Genomic DNA, 22,204 nt, shown 5'->3' on the forward strand with positions numbered 1-22,204 from the left:
CAACAAATATAATGCCAATCTGAAGCGTCTAGTTAATCGTAATGCGAGTCCTATTGGTGCTACGGGACATTGATGCAATACACTTTGATGCACAGACTACGATTAATATCCAAAATACGGTGTACTCAATAAAACATACCCATACGGCTATCCAAGATCCTCGTAATGCGAAATCAATGCTTGCAACTTCTGTTTCATGTGTTTTTACAACCGGTGACAATGCCTTGTTCAGAGCCACGTAACTATTTTACTATGCCAATTCTGAATGCAGAGCCATGCAACTATATCTATAGTTGTTCCATAAGCAGACGTGCATAAAACACAACAACAGTAATGACAACAGCTGAAGCAAATCCATTGTTGATAATATCCATTTGGTTCTTCAACAGAAGGTCAATGAAGCCATGTCATGCAATGCGATCATCTTGTTATATAATCCTGTAACGTTCTCTATTAGTTTATGCAACGAGGCAGAAGATTCATGATATGGACAACACGTGTAATAGGAAAGCAGGATGTGTGGTTACACGGTCACTTCGACAGCATACAGATATGCTGCAAAATTGTGACAATGTCCTGCTCCGCTTTTACTATCGGACATCCACCGATCGCTTATACATGTCATTTATATACTGCTCCTTGTTTACTATCGGACACCCACTAGTCGCTAATGCATGTAATCTAGCTAGGTACAGTCCCACCTTTACTATCCAAGGGTCGCTAATATAACGTACTGCTCCGCTTTTAATATCGGACATCCACTGGTCACTAATACAACGTACGGCTACGCTTTTGATATCGGACATCCAATGGTCGCTAATATATGTGTTCTACGTACTGGTCGGTTTTTATAATTCCACATCCACTGGTAGCTAATACATGTATTCCACGTACAACTCAGCTTTCATAATTCCACATCCATTGGTCGCTAAAACATGTAATCTATGTACTGCGCCAAAACGGAGCAGTAATTTGCTACGATTTCGCAGCTACATAAGGACATGCGACATAGCACAAGTTTTCTTGTTTAAAGCCGCACTCTACAATATTCCAGCCGTATGACGGCGGTATGATGGAAGTCTGGATGAGACGGTCCAGTGATTGATATCATGAGCAAGCTATCAACAAAGTCTCCGAGCCCGACCACCAGATTCATTTAGCCGCTTCTTGCGACCAAAACTCCATGATATGAAGGATACCTGTACAGGTGAGGCTGGACTAGCATCTAGTTTCTGAACATATTTTACAGAATAAAACCAAGTTTATCGCAATTACAAGAATAAAAAGCAGCACATACACTCTCTTCACTTTCAGAACTGCTGTAATCCAGACATGCTCCTTTTATAGACTTGCGTGGGCTGTATTGAATATATTTGTTTCAGGGTCTGTATGACAGACTGTTGTGATCCATGATACATGTAAATGGTTGGACGTGTTCACATGTGCAATTTGAGTGTTTACACCATAAGGAAAGCAACAAGAGGCTTGTGATAGGAGCGCGCCTATATCAAGCATGCAAACGTGTGTGAATGTGATTCCATGGCCACTGCGAATATTTACAATATAAAGATATACAAGAAGACAGAATGCTCATGAGATGAACCGTACATGTCCCTGCACAAGGAAAGTATGATACGTTGGTACACGCTCTCTTCGGCAGTTTACTGCATCGGCCCAGACAACAAGGCAGAAGGTTCATGATATCAACTGCGAGGCATAAGACAACTCATGGGGACAGGCATAAGACATGAACATGTTTGTCTTCACATGGTCACTAGGAATGTTTACATCATAAGGATAAGCAACAAGACAGGAGGCTCATGATATAAACTGTCCCTGCACCAGTGGGGGTATATATTGGTACACTCTCTCTTAGGCAGTTTACTTCATCGGCTCAGACGACAAGGCAGAATGTTCATGATATCAACTGCACCTGTACTAGCGAGGCATAAGACATGAACATGTTTGTCTTCACAACAAGACAGGAGGATCATGATATAAACTGTCCCTGCACCAGTGGGGGTATATATTGGTACACTCTCTCTTCGGCATTTTACTTCATCGGCTCAGACGACAAGGCAGAGGGTTCATGATATCAACAACACCTGTACCATCGAGACATAAGACATGTACATGTACATGAATGTGTCAATATAGTCACTACGAATGTTCACACCATCAGGACACAACGAGACCAGACGCTCATAGTATGATCTGTCCCTGTACTGTCGAGGCAAAATACATCGGTTCACGCTCTCTTCGATAGGCAACTCAATCGGGCAAAGGGTTCATGATGTGAACTACCGATGTATTTGGAAAGCATGCTACAATTGTATGTATGTCTTTGCATGGGCACCAAGAATGTTTACACCAAAACGATATACAAGGAAGAATGCTATGTGTCTACGTGATCATATCGACTGTTAACACCTTCCAGAATATAACGAACAATTCCGCTCAAATTCCATAGTCTTGAAGACAAACCTGCCATCATAAGACAGTCATTCCAACGTCTATCGTAAGTGTTTTACAATAGACAAGCAGAGGATGAGTTCACTTGCAGCATGGAGGAAGCAATTCGTTGTAATATTGCCACTTTCATATTAACCTAGATCAATCTCAGAATAGTGTTAGACACACCATCATTCAACCTTAAGACGTAGGTACAGAAGTTCAACTTTAATATAATTATATGTGCACTACTGCTCTTTCACGCGGGGCATCAAAGATGTTTGAAGTAGAAGTAGTTGTATCTGTTAAGACGTTAATCCGACTCAGTCGGTAATGGTGGACGCAGACATACCCCTGTAGGCACTGTAACCTAATTTCCTCAATCTCTTTTAGCTTTTCCCTTCCAAGGTAACTAGCTTGAACTTATTCATTGCACCATGCCTCTTTCTGTTCTTCTTACAAACATTGATCTGTCATTACATCCCAGCTTGGCTTAACCTTGGTGTTCATTGGATCCTATCTGTGCTTGCTTGTCGTCGTTGCCAAATACTTGACAAATATCTGAACACGCGTAATTGTATATAACCAACTGACTATTGTTATAAAAATACGTCTTGTACGTGGAACGATGGGACGATTACAATGTTAGGAGATGGTCCTTATGATGTAAAACCGACTTATTTCTTACAAAATATTATGCACTTATTAATTGGGTCATTTATATAAGATATCACCCCTGTGTAAAATGTGTAAATGAACATTTAGGTTTATAGTAATATTTAACGTTCCTGACTACGTAAAAGGGTAATGCTAAATCGTCAAATTCCTAATTAAAGTATTCCAAGACGAGTATTTCGTTACAATAGAGGAGGATGTTTCCGATTAATATAATCCACAAAGAGAATTCTTAATCCTATACTCTGTTGAAAGCAGACTCCTTCAATTCAATCTTAAACCACGTGGACTGTCAAATTGATTTTTATTATATCTGGTGTTTTAAGCAATGTGTATATAAAATATATATAAAACGCCGCAATGTCCACATGCAGAACCCATTGCTTTCTGAAGCATTGCAGAGAGTATTAAACTCAAACTAGAAAAGGCGTCATGTGGGATGCAATTTCCTTTATGTAAATTTCAGTCAAGAACACATATATGTAAAACAGTTGAGGCACATGTGTGACTGTTTACAAGGGGTCCTGACGATGTACGTCGAACAGATGTGGCATAATTGACAACTTGTCTCAACCCAGTGTGTTTCACGAGGGACTGATTTATGTATTATTGATTTGTACAATTTTTCATTACAATTTCTTTCAACGATTTTTTTTATCATCGAAGCAGTAAAAATGTTCATGTGATGTTTGTAATGGGTATGGCGTCGTGTAAGCTGTTGAAAATGTATGAGGATTGCACGAGATTAAAAAGTAACGCGAAATGGGTTTTATGATAGCAAAAACATACTCTCTTCACTTCCAGACTCAAAAAGAGAACTTTGATTTGCTGAGAATTTCATAAAAACTCTGAGTAGATTAGACCTAACTTGTTTTATGTCATGTGCAATCCTGCATTCAGTGAAAGGCAGCGACTCTAACAGACCCCTTTTTAGTCATTTAGGCCTTAAATGGTTTAGTGATTAATATATATTTGATGTTTCCTTTTATTGCTAATTTGACATCCCGTGCAAACCATTTGTATGAGTATTGATTTGTGCTATCATTTTGAAATTGTTTTCAATATCTTTCCACTGTCCTTGTAATTGGGATTATAATTCTCACGTCTTTATTAGCATGACAATATTTTATATAAAGAATGATTGATACAAATAATCACGCATAAAAACGATCTACAAAACACAATCACACTGATGATTTGAATTAATACTTCATTTCAAGAAAATCGTATTATTCATTCCAAACAGAGTGATATCCTCAATAATAAAATTACGATTCTGTTTAAAATTCTAGGCAACCCTTTTCACCAAGTTACATGCAGTTCGATCGGAGTTAAGCTAAAGCGTGTGATTCACCAACACCGATTCTAAAAATTGTCGCTGTTCTTTTTCTCCTGATCAAAAAGACCTAAAATCTGCATTGATTTTCCTGCAAGACAAATTAACAAATTGGAAGGTGAGGAAAGTTTATTGGATCTCAGTAATTTTTCTAATGGAGATAGCAAACTAAATTGCAAAACATTCCTAATGGTTCCACTCCCCTTTAAAGGTAATGATGCTGTCGAAAATTTGGAAAATAGCGGCTTTATCAGCAGCCCTGCTTTTGCTATCGTCGTCTAAAGAGAAATCATTTTCACTAGAATTCTACTGGTGTCTGGCAGTATATTTTCATTTCTAGTTCCGGCCATTAAGGTGGTGAGATGTTATCAGTTTTCTACATAACATACGCATTTGCATGACGTGTTCAGGCAATAGGTAAACACAATAATTATGGATATTATGTCATATTCACGTGTGGAAAATCAATTATATTACCGTCAGGTCATGCACACAGCGGTTGTTTTATTCACCAGTTGATGAAACTATATTTAATCTGACTGTCACTCCTACAACATGAAGTGTTAAGGCACCGTCATTGATAGATGAATAAAGAAATAAAATTCAGTTAATAGGAAATTAAGTTCATACAAATGTCAAACACATTATCTCTGAGTAAACCTCTATTTTCACGAATATGTTCCTGCAATACAGCAATACGCATGCGAAGACAAAAAGGCAAAATACGCGTAGGTAGGATCATTGCAAGGTCGCAAGTCTAGTCTGTGTATCACTAAATTTAGTTTGTTGTATTCTAAATATATCTAACTGTCACGTGGTTTTAGGCAGGAGCAATCTGTAATTTTTACAAAGATCGTAACATTTGCTTGTCTAATTTATACGCAAGAAACAAATATGTCTCTTGAACATTTCAGTGAACCAAATGTCGAGAAGATGTATGTAACAATATAGCTCAACTGAACACCATCTCCTAAACGTGTCTACCATTTGGATTAACTACCGAAGGATCTATCAACCAATACACTTGTGTTCCAATCGACCAACTAAAACCTCTCCTTGAACTCCCAGTTCCGTTGCCTTCGACCTTGGACCTGTCTGAGTATTATGTTAGCCCCTTTTGGCAGATAGAAGTGGCGTTTGTTTGGAGGTAAACTAATAGAATCTGACAAGATAGTGTATTTGTCTCCCCCTGACAAGCTATCGACTGCAGTTATTCACTTTCAAGTCAATATCACGTCAACGTGCCAAGGTAGACGACGCAATAACATCTACAGTTACCAAATATACCTTATTCCCAAGGGAAGGAACGTTTGGTACAGGGCGCATTGTCTGGTAGAGAGTTGTATAATAAAGCCTTATTTGCCTGAAGGTGAAGATCTTGGAGCTAGAACTACCGGATTAATAACCAACGACAAGTTGCGTGTTACGATCAATAGTTCTGAAGTTAGTGAGGTACGTCTGGATGTGATACCGCATGTATGAGATAATCTACACAATAGAGTTATATTTCTTAACAGGTTACTTCATTAACCTGAATATGTGTTTCGTATTCAGCTCCATAGATATTACCTCAAAACCGATTCCAAATGTGACCAAAGGCATTTGGTTTATAAGGGGATGTGTAATCAAGCGGTTATGTACGGTACCTTATTTACGACTCTGAATAGCATCTGTTGAAAAAAAAGTTTACTGGTCAAATATCACTGTTGTAACGTAAAACACTGGTGAATTCCAACAATCCTGATGTGCAGTACCCGAAACTTTAGAAAGCTAATCGAAGCACTTATATCGAGCTAGAAAGGCGTGAAGAGCATTAACCCTGTTGACAATATAGCAGACATCTAAGGAAATCCGACACGTGAAAGGCATGAGCTTATTCATCCTCGTTGACTATCATTACATATTAAACTGTTGAGTTCATTTTCAAAGGACTAAAGTGTTAAATGTTTCAAGTGAAAGTCATTCCAGTTGTTAGCATAAAATATCAAGACGATCAAAATGCAATAAATTATGCATTACCTGTATCCGATCATTATGTGTTTAAACAGCTAGCATTGACTTTCCTCAGTTACTGCTGAGTGGAGGACACTCGACGTAATACAAATATTGCAAAAGGCTTCAATACAGGACATCTTTAGTTGTTGTCTACCTTTCTAGCTCTTAGCTCCCGTCCCCTCAATCTACTAACCAACACCGATAGCCATCTCCAAATCAATATTCAATCTTCGTTCTAGTACTCCTGATTGGCACGTGACAATATAAAACGACGCTCAACAACCAGGATCCCCGCGGTGTGTTGACAAAGATAGGAGTAAAATATTTTCATTCATTTTTTCAAGAACGAGTTTGTACACTACGATTTCGTAAGTACATATTAAGAACATCCCGCTTTGAATTATGTCTGCTGTTTTTTCGTTTTTTTCTTGCTTGGCTAAACGTATCGTTTAAGAAAACGCAACTACTGGAAATGTGTTTTTCACAAGAAACCCTTTGGTTTATTGACGTTATGGTTAATATTCCGAACTTAGTAAGAAGAAACACCCCGCTGTAAAATTCATTACAAGAAAAGAACTCAGTCTGTCAATTCCTTTGGAAAATCTAGCAAATTTTGAAGACAAGAGCGTTCGGTCAAAATCTTCTATGCCTTTGTAAAATAATTCGATATCGAAGAGTTCTAAGAATACGCTACACAGGAGGTATTGTGCCACTGCGGCATGTCTCAAATTGACAGTCGCCTTCTTTCATCTAACTCTCTATAGATCGTAATATGTGACCTTTTTGCAACATGTCACTTTTAAATCGTAAGACTTTTGTTCATTTAGAATGCTCTTAAAACATTTCACATCACAGTTCCGATGACTGTTTCTAGATGTAACGTAATATTCAATTTGTACACGAAGTCTCGTGTAATGATACATGTAAAAACATGCTTTGGTTATTATTCTCTACCAAAGCATATTAATATTCTTTTAACGCTTCGAGCAACCTTGTCAATCAAGATACAATTCCTTCTAGTTCCAATTAAATCTGCGGCTCTGCACTGAGAGACTGGAACAGTTGTGGAAGAATTTCGTAGTTGTAATTGAAATTTTAATGAAACCATTTACAATCTATGTGTTGCTGTATCATGCCATGGCGATCCCAGCTGTTGCAGTCTCTCTGTATACTCCCTAATGACCCCGGCCCCGCCTCTGCCCCCTTGACCGATGGATATTGGCCTAAGGCATCCCTCGCTGGATGCGTGCTCATTCCAGGTGTCGAGTATGTATCAGTGTTTGTAAATGATCTGATCCATGAAACTCAATTACCACGGTTTTGTGCAATGTGTAAACACATTTATATCCGGAGAGAAGAGTGGAAAGTCATGCTGACGTGAACGTCTGTCATGGTTTGTGTCAGTCGAAGCATTTCGATGATGTCTAAAGCATGGTACTATATGCTATTATATGTCTAACTGATGGTCACACGAACACATGAGTGGTTTGCAGCTGTATCACCAAGAAACCACGGGGTTTCTCCACGTTGTCATTCAATATACGGATGTGTGTAATAAGAAATGGCGGGGTTGACCTTTAGAGCTGAAACTCAAATAATTGACTAAACCACATAATATCACTGTACGTTTCTATTACTTTTTGATCACAGTGTTGGGATCTCGTTATCATACTCCCTCTCGAAACTTAATAATAAAAACCGATGTAATCTGGGATCTTTCCCACAAAAAAGTGCTGACGGTGACAAGTTCTTTCAAACATAGATCATGTCAGAGCGGCCCTAGCCTTGGGGGTCGATACAGCAAAGTCAAGAAACGACTGCCATCGAAATGCATTGGAACAGGACCTGATCTGATTTATTGTTTGGAAGTACATAACATGTTTATACATCCGATTTATTTGGCATGAGCTCATATGAGAACCGCTCAATACAAATGTATACATCATTACTGTAGGGTATATATCACATCGACTCGGAGCCATGCAACATGTTGATTAATGACTCGGATTTACAACCAATACTGCATGTGGCAGAACCTGCAACCAAATGCAACAATAAAGATGGAGACTCTAGTGTCCTTAACCTTATCCCTTGCCCATTGAATAACATCGAATGCTTCCTCATTCAACCATCGTTCATGTTGGGCTATAAATATATATATGTACGTACTTACACAGATATCAACGTTTTAGGTTCCATAATTTTGGTTTTGTTTCGGTGCAGACTCTTTGATCTGACTGTATAAGATGTCTTCATTGTAGGCAAACGTTGTCTGCGGCATTAATGTTTTGCAATCACGATTTTTATGTTCTATGTATCGAATACAAGTTACAATTTGAAAGACGACTTCGTGGAACCAGCATCGCGCCAAGGGTGAATCTTTACACACCCTTTCGTCCACATCGTAAACCGAAACGCTCAACGGTTCCCGATCCTTTATGCGTCAGTACTAAACCAGCAATCACTTGCAAGCTATTCAGAAGGTCGTACTGAACTTAACAAAAAAACATATCTGCCCCCTTGTGCTTTGATTTTCTCCATAACATGCTTTTTTCGTTTGTTTAGATTACACAAACATAATAACTATTCACACTTAATCTGAAGCATTAGTGTAGATTGTGCCAGAGCAGTCTTTGAAGTTAGAGGGCATGCCAGCACACTGAAGACTGTATAGAAAACTCTCTCACTATCAAGATGGTAATGTCCCTTGTTAAAGACGCAACTTCAATCTGTGTAAAGAATAAATTGGGGTCTACAGCAACATTATATCCGTGTGAAATACTGTGTAACCACGAAAAGGAATAAGTGCTCTAATGCATGATATGAATGATCAGGCAGTAGTCATGCGTAGTAGTAAAGCATCCGTTATTACGCCCTATTTTGATATTCTTGAGCGAAATTATCGTACGTTATTTAGGTCAAAAGATTTTATGTACCGCAATCCACATTTACTGATACAGTTATGGGGTTGTAGGTAATGGCGGTCGATAAAATATGTTTTGTGTATTTCTGTGCGTTACGATTGCGCATCCGTTTTAATTTCTGTTTTGATATTTTTCCCATACGTGTAATATATCGGTTATGGCTTCCATGCAGTTTTCTAGGACACGCACATAAGGTACAAGTTAGATGCCTCTGGGCAAGGAATATCACTCCTTGTGTTGTCCTGAGTGACCACGTTTCATTACAGTTGTTTGTAAGTCTTGTACATGTATGTTCATCTGAGTTATATCTCAAACTCTGTTATACACGTTGATCTTTTTAAAACGTACTATAGCGCCCGGCGATACTCAGATATATTATCAAAGTTTGTACAGTCAAAAACAAAATTATTCTAAAAACTTAATTGGTTTCCTCTTACGTGTTACGTAACGAACAATGATGGCCGGTCTGCCAACAATGATTCCGAATCTGCTCATATGAAACGCAGGAAGTAATTCCTCAAAAAGACTTTTAACATTTTACGGGAATGATATCAGTATAATTGACCTGTCAAAAATCCGACATTTTGCACAGCCTATCACAAAAGCACCTGTCATTATAAAAAAGTAACATGTTTTTAGTTCCCTCGAGATGTAACTATAGCTATTAAGCAGTCAGCATCTCCCTGCTCCGACAACAGGTCTTATAATTGCGTTGTTTAGTGAAGGGTTATAATAGGTGGACAAGTCAGGAATCTGTACAAAGCCTTTTTTATTTGATAATGCAATAGCTGCACGAATCATAATTTTGTCCTTCGTTTGAAGTTTCAAATTGTGTTATTGAAATTTTGAAGTGAATTCTATATAATCTAAATCCTGGTCTACTGTTATCGCCTATGTCGTACTGTAAATTGCTACCTTTGTCAGTTAATATTTTTTTCAATTTCAATGACTAGTTGTCACTGTTAGGCTGACTAATGTTATTTTATACATTTCATAAAAAAACATACACAATTGCTCTTACATGTATACAGACAAAACATAATATTTCTCATATTTTGAAAAAACAAACCATTAATACATTTGTGAAAGCGCACACATACATGTAGATTGCAGTGTTGCTATTTCCAACAAAAAGAAACCTCTTACCATATCGGCGATTTGAATAAGTGTCAAACCAAATTTAACCACAACTGTTTTTGAAGCGTTGTAAACAGGACGAGCGTAAGGGTCGTATTTGTCAAGAAGTTTTCTCAGCAGTTTCTGCTCATCAGGAATCCTGTGAGGCTTCTCCAGCTTTTTCCGTCTATGTCGACCTAATGAGAAACAAAACAGACACACATATAAAACAAAATCAACGCACTCACCATATCAGTAATCTGTGTTAAAGTGATCCCAAACTTTACTGTCACTTTGTCCGATGCGTTGTATACAGGCCTTGAAGCTGTGTTGTAGTCACTTAGAATTTTATCCAAAAGACGTTGCTCGTCAGTAGGAATATTAAACACAATAACCGGAAATAGAATAAAAACGTGAAGCACGTGCAACACAAACGGTGACAGCATAATCAGGCGACACTTCCGGTTGGTGTAAAAAGTTGCACGAGGGCTTAAAAGTGGATCTGGTGCATGAAAACTGTCCAAAGTAAAATTGCAAGCAATTGGTTGACGGGATCAATACGCTTCATGTAGCATGGCTCCAGTAAAGCATATGTTTTGTAATGAAACCTCTGAAGAGTTGACGGAACGGGCCCACTCAGCCCATCGCGTTGATCCCGGGTCTAACTCTGATAGCCAACTACTGCTATGCTGCCCGAACAACCATCCTACTGACGATGCCATGCGCACTCACTCAGCCTGCTGCCTACCGGGAGCAGGCTTCGATCCTACAATCACTCAGCTTTAGCAGAGGTACATATAACAACGACTCGTTATCATGCTTACAATCTTCGTCTCTCAAGGACTATTCCATCCCATTGGCGTTTGTATACACGTCCATTCACATTTATCCTTAACAAGAGTTGTTAAGTAATTGAATGCTCCATCTTTAAAATGATACCATTATCTATTCAGAAAGGTTAACGTTAATTGACTTTACGTTGTAATTGAGTTAACGTGGTTACACAGTAGCTTATGTAATATTTTCGTGGTGGGGTTATATTTAGGTGTGCGTGAACTGCTGCTGACAGATTAGGGCTGCAGGTGTTACCAGATTAAACACGCTTTTGTCCGTTGCGTGGGTGTGATTAAATTGTACTTGCGGAATACGTTGTGACGTTGGTTATAATGGACGTTTATATTGGATGAAAGTTTTCCGAATACACTTTACAAAAGCTCATCGGGGAAAGTTCAGGCATTAACAAGTAACTATTGCCTTGCCGAAATTTAAATGCTCATTTTGGACATTGATTGTATGCATGAATAAATAATGATATCAATCACAGAAAATAGATATATTTTTTTTATATTTATTGACGTTTTACTTCTTTGCGAAAACAGTGCTTTGTGCCAGAAATGAATTTGATTCCGTTTGCAGCAACTATTCAATCTCTACAGCTATCATAGGTTTTCGCGTTTTTGCGTGCAAAGTTAACAACGAGAAATATTAGTGGGAGCATGTCATTGCAACAAAACATAATGTCAACATAACATAATGAGACTACTTATTTTAATAGTTATATTCCACTCCCTCCTAATCAGGAATAATTTTACTATAATTATCATCATATTGGTATCTTCAATAAAAAACAACTATAAATATAGATTATCATAGTGTTTATATTTTCATTGTCATTAATTATCACGAATACTGGGTTGGCATCAATCTTTATGTTTGGCGAAAATTGAGTTTCACAATACGTGCATTAGAATATTAAATAACTTTCAAGTTAACTAAGATGTACTTCTTTCCCTGAACTCATTCAGTGGGATATACCTTAATCATTCCCAGGTCATATGATTAAGAACTTAATCATGCAAGATCATCCTCGGTACGTAAGACCCACCTTGTATAAATGACGTTTAACGTATCCTGATGAAACACAATGCTCATTTTCGGTGTTTAATCTTTTCGCAAACACTTGGTGTTATCACTTTTAGTGATCAATTAATATAATTTCCAATGGAATATGTTTCGGCAGTTAATCGAGACTGATCAATCTCTGTCGTTGACGTTTATATTTAACACTTTGCATTTGCCAGGTCTTTGCCCAGAACCTATATCACAAAGACACTATTGAATATAAACTGGATTAATGTCGTTACATTTTTGTTAATTAGCAGGCCACGTGGTTTAGAATGCCTATGCTCCCAAGTGCATCTCAATGTGTTACATCATTGTTGATTTTGTACGCTTTCCGTAATCGCTTTAACATTTCAGGTCTCCCAACAGTGTCACGTAATGCCTCTGAAACCCAGAGAGTCTGCGCTGGAATATTTTGGAATGGGCGCGTAATATTGTAGCAGCAATGGTTCGCAGTGATTGCAAACATTTGCTGATTAAGTTTCCAAGAGATATTTCATGGAGCGTAATAAATGTTTTATATTGAAACAATGTAGAAACATCTCAGTGGAATAAACCGAACCTTTGATAAGCTTGTTTTCACTCGATGGAACCAAACAATTACATGTGGTCTTATTTTTCCTATTGTGCGATCATGCCTCCCCCGAGCCGCACAGACCGCCTCCATGGTCTAGTAGCAGAGCGTCCGCCCGGAAAGCGAAAGGTCGGGGGTTCGATCCCCGGCTGCGTCATACCAAAAAACGTTAAAAGATTGTACTTGTTGTTACCCTGTCTGGCGCTCGGCATTAAGGGAGCGAAACAAGCACTGATCGGCTCTGAGTCAGTATACTGTGTCTGAGTGGGTTATTCTTGGGCTCAGTGGGCTAGCATAATAAAATCGGCATTAGTCCGGACTAGTATAAGCAACCACACCTCATCTCACCAAACCTCAAGGTAATTATGACATGTGAATACTCGGGCATTACGTTAAACTCTATTCCCGTTAGATCCAACCAATAAGAGGCGAGTAACGGGACTAACGGGATCGGGTGGTCAGACAGGCTGGCCTGGTTGATGCATGTGATCGTATCCCAATTGCGTGGATCAATGCTCATGATATCAATCACTGCATTGTCTGGTCCAGCCGTGATGCTGTCTGAATTTATTGTTTTATAGACCCGTCTGTCTCACTAACCAACAAAAATGAACCAGTATTAGAGTAAGTTTGGTTTACGGCCTCTTTGAACAGTATTTCAGTTTGATCACGGCGTGTCAGTTTGATGTAAAAGGAAAGTCCACCGTCATGCAGGTCTTAGGTCACCACTTGAACCCAAGAGCAAGGGTGTGGGTCTGACAATCCTTGAATCATAATCACGGTGAATCTGGGACAAGAACCAACGAACAGCGGGTCTTGGCACGACAATGGACACACATGTGCACAGCAAATGGTATCCATGTTTGTGGTTGATTTTATCTTTTAGAGTTACTATATTTACTAATTGCGACATTTGCCATTTCTAAGGGGCGCATGATAGCGGCATAGACGACTGGGCTAACCGTGCAAACACATAGATATACCAGATTGTGACTTCCCATCAAACATTTGAGATATCCTTAGGTCAGTCAAACACTTTTAATACGTTTTATCACGATGACATCATTTAATTATGCATTTGAATTAACATGCACTCTTAATACATAAGTTAAATTTCTAAATAACATTAGTAAAGCAGCCGAAAATTTTAAAGTTAAGAAGCCAGTTGACCAGTAAGGACGCCTACTTCATTATCAGCAAAAACCTCCAGTCAACCATGTTTGAGATACACACTGGGTTCCAGCCGCAGGTTCCAAGCTAGAAGTGTCATACATGTGCACCATTAGTTCCAAAGTTGGGCATGAGGGTTACAGTAGCAACTGTTGCTGTACACTGATATTCCCTGATTGGGGGTGGGTGTGATCACGTGATCGTAGATTTCAGCCCCCATGGTAAATGTCGCCGACTGGCATAACTTGGCATTAAGTAAAATAGAACATCTTGATATGACCGGCATAACTTGGCATTAAGTAAAACAGAACACCTTGACATGACTGAAACACTGTTAAAGTGGCACTAACCCCCATCCCCACCTACCAAAAAAAACACTATGTGCATCTCTTAAATTGCATACTAAATATGTGCACTTGGTGAAGTGAGTGAGTATGGTTTTACGCCGCTTTTAGCAATATTCCAGGAATATCACGACATTGTACCCATGTCGGGAATCGAACCCGGGTCTTCGGCGTGACGAGCGAACGCTTAAACCACTAGGCTACCCGATCGCCCGCACTTGGTGAAGATCGGGTAAGCAACGGTACGGTAAAATTCCAGATTACAGTGCTTAGGCGGTTCACGCGAATAGGGCACTGTTTTGCGTATTCGACGACGGGCGGCTGCCTTAGCGGTCTGTTAATCATGAGAGGGTTCATAGACACCAATAGCGATAATTAAACTTTAAAAGCACTATTGTAGATATAAATAGTGACAATGAACACATATTGCCTAATGGTTTCTTCTGAATGTTCTACATGTATATCCCAATTACCATGTTTGCTCTTCCCTAAGAGAAACAAGTGACATCGTTACCGGTGTAATTATTTGGAACTTCTTTTCATCGTATTGCTTTTCGATGACAAATTGGTTTAGTCTTATATTTCATTAGTTTACTGAACTGCACTAGCGTGAGTGAGTGAGTGCGTTTTGTTTAACGATTTTTACAGTATGTCCGTGCCATCCAGATGTCGGAAGTGATATATGTCTTAGGTGTTACTACTTTGGTGAAACCCAAGGGCACGGTTAGGGCGGTGACCTAGAGACAGAATTAGGGATCTTCGATCATAGATGTCTGTTCCACTAAGGGACGCAACTCTGCACAGCACATTGTGGCGTTTCGACGACTGCCCCCCCCCCCCCCCCCCCCCCCCCCCCCTGTCACACTTAGAACATGCTGTAGTTAGTTTGACATGGAGTAAGACATCAAGGCACACTTATGAACACCTCAGTGGGGTTTGTTGCCGATTTGTAACAATACATTAAGTCACATTAAGTGACGCATATATTGTGGTTTGAGCAACCATGAGCACGGTTATAATGATGACAAACCAACGATCGTAATCAGAGCAAGTTTGGAATTCAAACATACAAACAGTGAATCCTGGCGTCAAGGGACGCAACTCTGCAGTGCAGTCGTATCCACAGTTGGGTATTATTAGGAGCTTGTGTGTTTACCAACTGCTAATTCTGTTTCAAGTTTTGGTAAAGCGATGGCTGGTTGTCCTAGTTCATGCCTATGTTCGATATACATGCATGTGACAATACGTGCAGGAGCATTGTAATTGATGAATGCAAAAGCTGGAGTTCTTCATCTTTTACTCTCCTCATCTTAGTTTCCTCATTCTCCGTAATCTCGTGACAATCTATAATCTCCTCGTCGTCTTTAATCTACTCATTGTCTATAATCTTTCCACCCTCTATAATTCTATCATCTACAATCTCATCATCATCTGTAATCTTTTCATCATTTGTAATCTTCTCAGCATCTGTAATCATTTTATTCCTTTTGCTCTTCACATCATCTCCATACATCATTCGTCACCACTCGACTCTTTCCGTAACCTGCAAGCTTGTCCCGGAATAACACGAGTTCTCACGAATACTCCCTACATGTATCATAGCTTCAGAAAACTAGTAGTATCAAATCTCAGTATATATAATCTTCTCATCCATAATCCAATAATCATATATACTCGCTCCATCATACCTAATCTTCACATCGCTTCAACATCTTTAATCTCATCAGCTACGATCATTTTATAACCTAAAACCTCCTAATCAACTACACTCCACTCCATATTTATAATCATTTTATCAACAAAAATCCTCATCACCGCGCTTTATCATATTTACTTTCCTCATCATCTATAATTGCTGCATATTCTATAATCTCCTCACCACGTGAACTGCATGTAAACACTACCGGTGTATACACTGGGTCTGGGTCGCTACGACTACAGGAAATCTAATTAAAGTGTGTTAAAGTATGAGAGGTACAACAAGCGTAGGGTTACGATCGCATCGTGAAACGATGTTCCACGTGTACGACCTTCATCGAGAAGTCAAACCCAGTCAACCAAGCCTTAACCCAAGAAATCTGTGTAATATGGAACTGGTTAGTTCTAATGTTGTGACGTTGAAGGGCACGGTGCGTCATAACGCAGACAAACGTCTTCTAGTCTCTGAAATGAACTGGGACACGGGTGGCCCAATCGTCTGAGGCGCTGTGCAGAGTTGCATCCCATGGACACGCCAGTAACCTATCATTGTGGGTTCGAATTCCGGTTCGCCTCGATTATGTTTCAAGGTTTGTCAGCACCATACCCGTGCTCATGGGTTTCACAGAAGTGGTAAACGTCTGGGACCTACATCACTTCTGGCTCTCCTCCAACATTAAGCTGACACGTCGCGACATGACTGGAATTCTGTTAAAAGCGGCGTTATGCCCACCTTAATCACTCACTCTGAAATGAACATATTTTGCAGAAACAAAACAGTTGTTTATTTACCTTAAAAAATAAAATATAAGGGAGCCAGGAGACTTTCTGCATTTCCAGACACTGCAGTAACATAGACTTGCCAACTATTATAGACTTGCATGGGCTGTATTGGATATATTTGATTCAGAACAATCGTAGATCTCGGAATGATTTGTCATATACTGCATAAGCAAATCCATATAATGACTTTATATTAAAACAGTATCTATTTTCCATTTGATAACCACATTGATCATAGACAGGGGGTACCTGTTTATAAAAGGCCAAGATTCTCGCTCAGTTAACCCTTTCCGGCGTACGCAGCATGAATAAGATGGGACGGCTAAAGTGCTGTCTTCGATGGTATTAAGTTTGAACAGCGCGTTAAGAAACGTCAAACAAGCTTAAGGTTTGACGTGGTAAGACGTGTCAGTGATGGAGGCATCTGTAGTTTTTCTGGAGATATTTTGGAAATACAGGTCATACAAATAAATATCGCATCCTCAGGACCTCTACATGTACCTACATCAGAGATGGGGAATGGAGTATTCTTTGCAATGGAAGTCCAAATGGTCTTTGAATGGGTTCTCTTGTCCAGTTAAAGGTACGGATTTCACAATAACGTGGTATAAACACGAATATACCCTGATATATATTCAGTACGAAGGACTCGACCGGCGAAAATCCGGGTAAGAATAGGTATTCAACAACCATCCGTGTCAAACAAGGCTATGCTTGTCGTAAGAGGCAACTTACATGATCGAGTGGTCAGGCTGGCTGACTTGGCTGATGCATGTCACCATATCCCAAATGCGTGGATAGATGCTCATGATATCAATCACTAGACTGTCTGGTCTAGACTCGATTATTTACAGATCGACGTCATATAGCTGGAATATTGCTGAGTGCTGCGTTAAACAAAAAAATATACAAACAAACATTTTTACCGTTTCTTAATCTACACATCTATTCAGCACATATTCTACGTCTGAGAAGAACCTGTTTGTTTTGTAATGTAGATGAGATGGTGCCGAAGTGATTAAAAACACATCCATCGTGTCACGTATGTATTCGTCAGTATTGTTTCATTTGGAAGTCCGTTTTTACCAATATAAAAACACATTGACAGGACACATGTATAAGAAAAATGTATTCCTAAATTCGAGATGAAAGTACATAATATTACCACTAATGGTCATATTCACTTTAGATATTCTATAAAATACAATTTCAGTTACAGAAGCAGTCCGCTTACTACATGTAGCTGCTGTGGTTGGGTGGTTAAAGTGCCATTATAATATGATAACGGCAAAACTCAAAATGCAATATATCGGTTTATATATAGCTTAATGGTGGAATAAACCAGTGGTGTAGCGTACGTTAATCTGATAACATGCATATGGGATTCAAAACTCGGTCATTATCTGCAGTATATGAATCATATTTTTCGCAGTTTCAAATTTAGAAATTGGGGTATTTGTCATGGAGACAAAGGTATTGCTTTTCATAATGTATTCAATTTGAATAATAACTGAAATTTTGAAATAAAACGATCAAAAACATGTTTATGATCTTAAGACGCCTGCTAAACTCTAAGTCAAAAAAAGGTCTAAAGTCACATGAACTATTCCGACCACATCATAAGCATGTGTTTACGAATCGCTTTCAAAAAGTGATGACACAATGTGTTCGCGAAAAAGTGAGCACCGGTGGCACCATTCACATACTACTTTAGTGTTCTTCTTTGTATTCTATTAACCAGGCGGTATTGTTGCCATGGAACTATTTGACGTCATCAATTGTTTGCATTGTAGAACGAGATCCCTCACAGACGTTAGAGTGTGCTAGGGAAGGGGTAAACTGTTTTATTTACAATCAAGTTGAAAAAAACATCAGCTCTTTTCTTCATACTTGCGGGTGTTATCGTGTGTTCGATTCCAGGAAACATAACTCGAAACAGCTGGCGTTTATTCCAAGTATCCTTAAATGTCAGTCAAGTCTATGCTTGAGACAAAAAGCAGTTCAGCGCGTCACTGTTCGTGTTGTCTGCGAATATGTTCGCTACTTTCTGTTGCGTAAAATGTCATTATACGAGATATGTAATCTGGAAGTAAACATTCATCTTGGCAGGTGCGGACATTTATCATGGGCGAGTCAAATTCGATTTAAAATTTGTTTATGGTTGAAGGTGCGTATGATGGAACTAGAGCGTCGGTAAAGAGGGTGTGTTGTTAAGGCATCGTAGTAAACAATACTTTCTTGAATGTTTAGCCAAGAATGGTTAAATTCAAGTGAATACTTCTAGATAGGATACTTATACATACTTGAGATGTGTCTGGAACCAGAGACGTACTTGAAAAATATTTCTACCAGCCAAAGACAGAAATGCATTTGTAAGATCTACATCTAGATTTGTGTGGTTTTATCTGACGGTTAATACCGACAGGAAATAATCTTTTAGCAAACACTTAAATATGCCAATTATGTTTAGCAAGTGTTTACGATTGATTACATTTTGTGTTTATCTTTAGGTGTATTTATGTATAAGGACGAAGACCGAAGATTTGCACAAATGCATTAAATATAGAATTAGATATTCTTTATACAAACAACATCCAATATTCAAGTACCATTTAAGATGTCTGTTATAATTTATGAAACTAAGACAGGAACTGTATGATTGGACCAGTGGAGATTCAAGGGCTCAATACAAATGGTTCACTTATATGCTTAACTGAAGGAGTAATCGGGAACCGTACTGCTATTGTCGCTTTTCGAAACGGGCCCAGAACCCATGCTTGTTATAAGAGATAGTTTGGAAGTTTGCTGATTGTGGAGTAACCATAAATTACTTACTGATTCATTATCGAGGACCCAGTCTCTAAGGCAAATTATTGTGCAGGGATAGACGTGCTAGAACCCGATGACTGGGTTTGAATCCCACAATCGCCGTGATTTTGATTCCTGGTTTGTCAATACCATACCAGTGAAAGTGGATTGCCATACACAGCAGAGCTTTGTGGAACAGAGATTCGCCGTGTATCTAACTCTTAACTGGATATATGCTTAAAACAAAAAGCAGTGCACATACATGAGCGTTTTCTGTGAATATAGTCCTCAGCGAATATCGCCATCTTGGCGTTAAGAGGTATCGGAGATAAGATAACGTTTAATAATTCTTTTCATTTTTTTAGTTTGGCCGTGTTACGTTTACAAAGCCGTAGCGTACCTAAACCATATCCCAATATTACATTGTTTTCATTCAAGGAGGTAGGTCGATGGAGCTTTCACTAAGCTCTATGTACCATTCAACCGCTGGAGAATACTTCTAACGCAGAAAAATATTAACGAAGCTCATTTGGTGTGCGTAATGTAAACTGAGGCGGTCTTGTACAATTCCTAACCAACACTTGATAAGCGATAACTGAACATCCTCACAGGGTCATTAAAACCTGAGCAGCGAAGCCTAACTGTTTCGTAAAACTGCTATAAGGAAATCTCTTATCACAATATCAGAGTACATTAACTTCCTTACTCTAGCGTTGTGGTAGTGCTCGGTGGGATTGAGTGATATGGATTTTAGGTTACGTAATTCCCGAGGAAATGGAAAGGAACAACTACAAAACGTTAGGTTTTCGCCTCCGGTAAAGATTAATGATTTCATGCTTCGCTGTTTCTAATGCGAAATAAACTGATTATTTTTTCTCGTAAAAAGACAGTGACTAAAATGGCGAAAATTCAGATTTCAGTGTCCTGCAAATTGTAATGGTTTAAAAACGTCCCGATGAAGCATTTGTAAATAGGTTATTAATCGGACAACACACAAGGCTTACATGCAGTTGAATTACTAGAACGTGTGACAAGGAGACATATATACATGGAAATACTACATGGTCATAGTCTATAAGGGCATGGGTGTTTCGGGTTTTACGCTGCTTTGAAAAGTATTTCACACTTATACAAAAGTGCGAGTGGTTCTACGCCGCTTTTAGCATCATTCCAACAATATCACACCAGGGGACATCAGAATTGGGATTCACACATTGCACCCATGTGGGGAATCGAACCGAGGTCTTCGTCGTGATGAACGAACGTCTTAACCACTAGGGTACCCACCGTCCCTGTTTATATACAAGCATGCCAATTTAACGTTTTACAACTCACAGACGTTACCCATTGGTATATTTCCTCTGTTTCTGATACTTATAGCGTGATTATGTGTATGCACTATAAACCAAATAATTCTAACATAACGCCACAACAAAACTTATTAAATCTCTTTACAACTGTTCCTACTAAACGGTAGGACCGATTAAACACACACAGACCTTGTACAGTAACGAATGGCAACAAGAAACTTTGACTCTATAGCTTCTATCGTGTGTGATCTAAATTATTTTGAATTCTCTGGATTTTCGTCAATCCAAAAAAACAAAACAAAAGCTGTAATTACACGACAAGACTTTTCCAATCCCTTTAGAAACTCATCCTACTAAATGGACGAATCTGAAACTTAGCTTTTAAACGTGTATAAAATATATTCGAATGAAGGAACTATTACCCAAGATTTTACTTCATGTGATTTAGGTTTGTATTATCTGAAAATTCGCTTTTTGTCAATCATGTAGTTATTAATGCTCACTCCGAGAATGACAATGTTGAATAAACCTGAATCAAACCCTCGCCTTTACTAAAACATGCCAGCCGTTTGATTCCGGCCTCAGGGACTTAGCACAGTTCACAGATCAATGACTGTCCCTTAATTGGTACATAGCTGGATCCGGCCATGTTACATGATTAAATGCGTTTCTGGAATATTAGACATAAAGGGGGAAGGGGTGATGCACATTGTATTGATATGCATGCAGAATAATCAAGTTTTGAAGATAAATAGGTGATTTCTGACAGAGTCGTCTTATTCTGGAAGGTCGGGAAAGTTCGTACTTATATATGGCCGCATTTCATCCATGGTGGAATTAATGATATAGATCTTGAAATGTCATAAGACTTGGTCTGAAGCTCGTCTATTTCACGACCAGCTGCCACCGTTGACGCAACGGGGCTGTCAATATGTTTTCACAACTGATATGACATATTGGCCAGAGGTTTTAAACGAGCGTTTCGTACATTCCGATTTACAGGATTCTTTAATATCACGCTGTGCCATCAGTGAAGAATCGGTGAGCGAACACGAAAGTTCAATTCTTGAATGAAAGTTTGTGATAATTTATTGATTAAACTTTCAAGGATTATCAAA

The 22,204-nt window shown here is 38.8% G+C and overlaps 1 protein-coding gene across 3 annotated transcripts in view; it reads right to left on the minus strand.

The window, feature by feature from the left end:
- LOC139479518 (neuronal acetylcholine receptor subunit alpha-10-like) overlaps window positions 1-22,204 on the minus strand; it is a 194,593-nt gene that overhangs the window by 55,118 nt on the left and 117,271 nt on the right. For 2 of the 3 annotated variants that reach the window (XM_071262372.1, XM_071262365.1), the window contains exon 3: window positions 10,528-10,694. In XM_071262372.1, coding sequence (XP_071118473.1) covers window positions 10,528-10,694 — 167 coding nt within the window. Of the gene's footprint in view, window positions 1-10,527; window positions 10,695-10,745; window positions 11,144-22,204 lie in introns of those variants that run through there. The other variant, XM_071262378.1, reaches the window with a different exon arrangement.

Source organism: Haliotis cracherodii, unplaced genomic scaffold, assembly GCF_022045235.1.
Source record: "Haliotis cracherodii isolate W230 unplaced genomic scaffold, xgHalCrac1.p SCAF_1, whole genome shotgun sequence".
NCBI classification, from domain to species: domain Eukaryota; kingdom Metazoa; phylum Mollusca; class Gastropoda; order Lepetellida; family Haliotidae; genus Haliotis; species Haliotis cracherodii.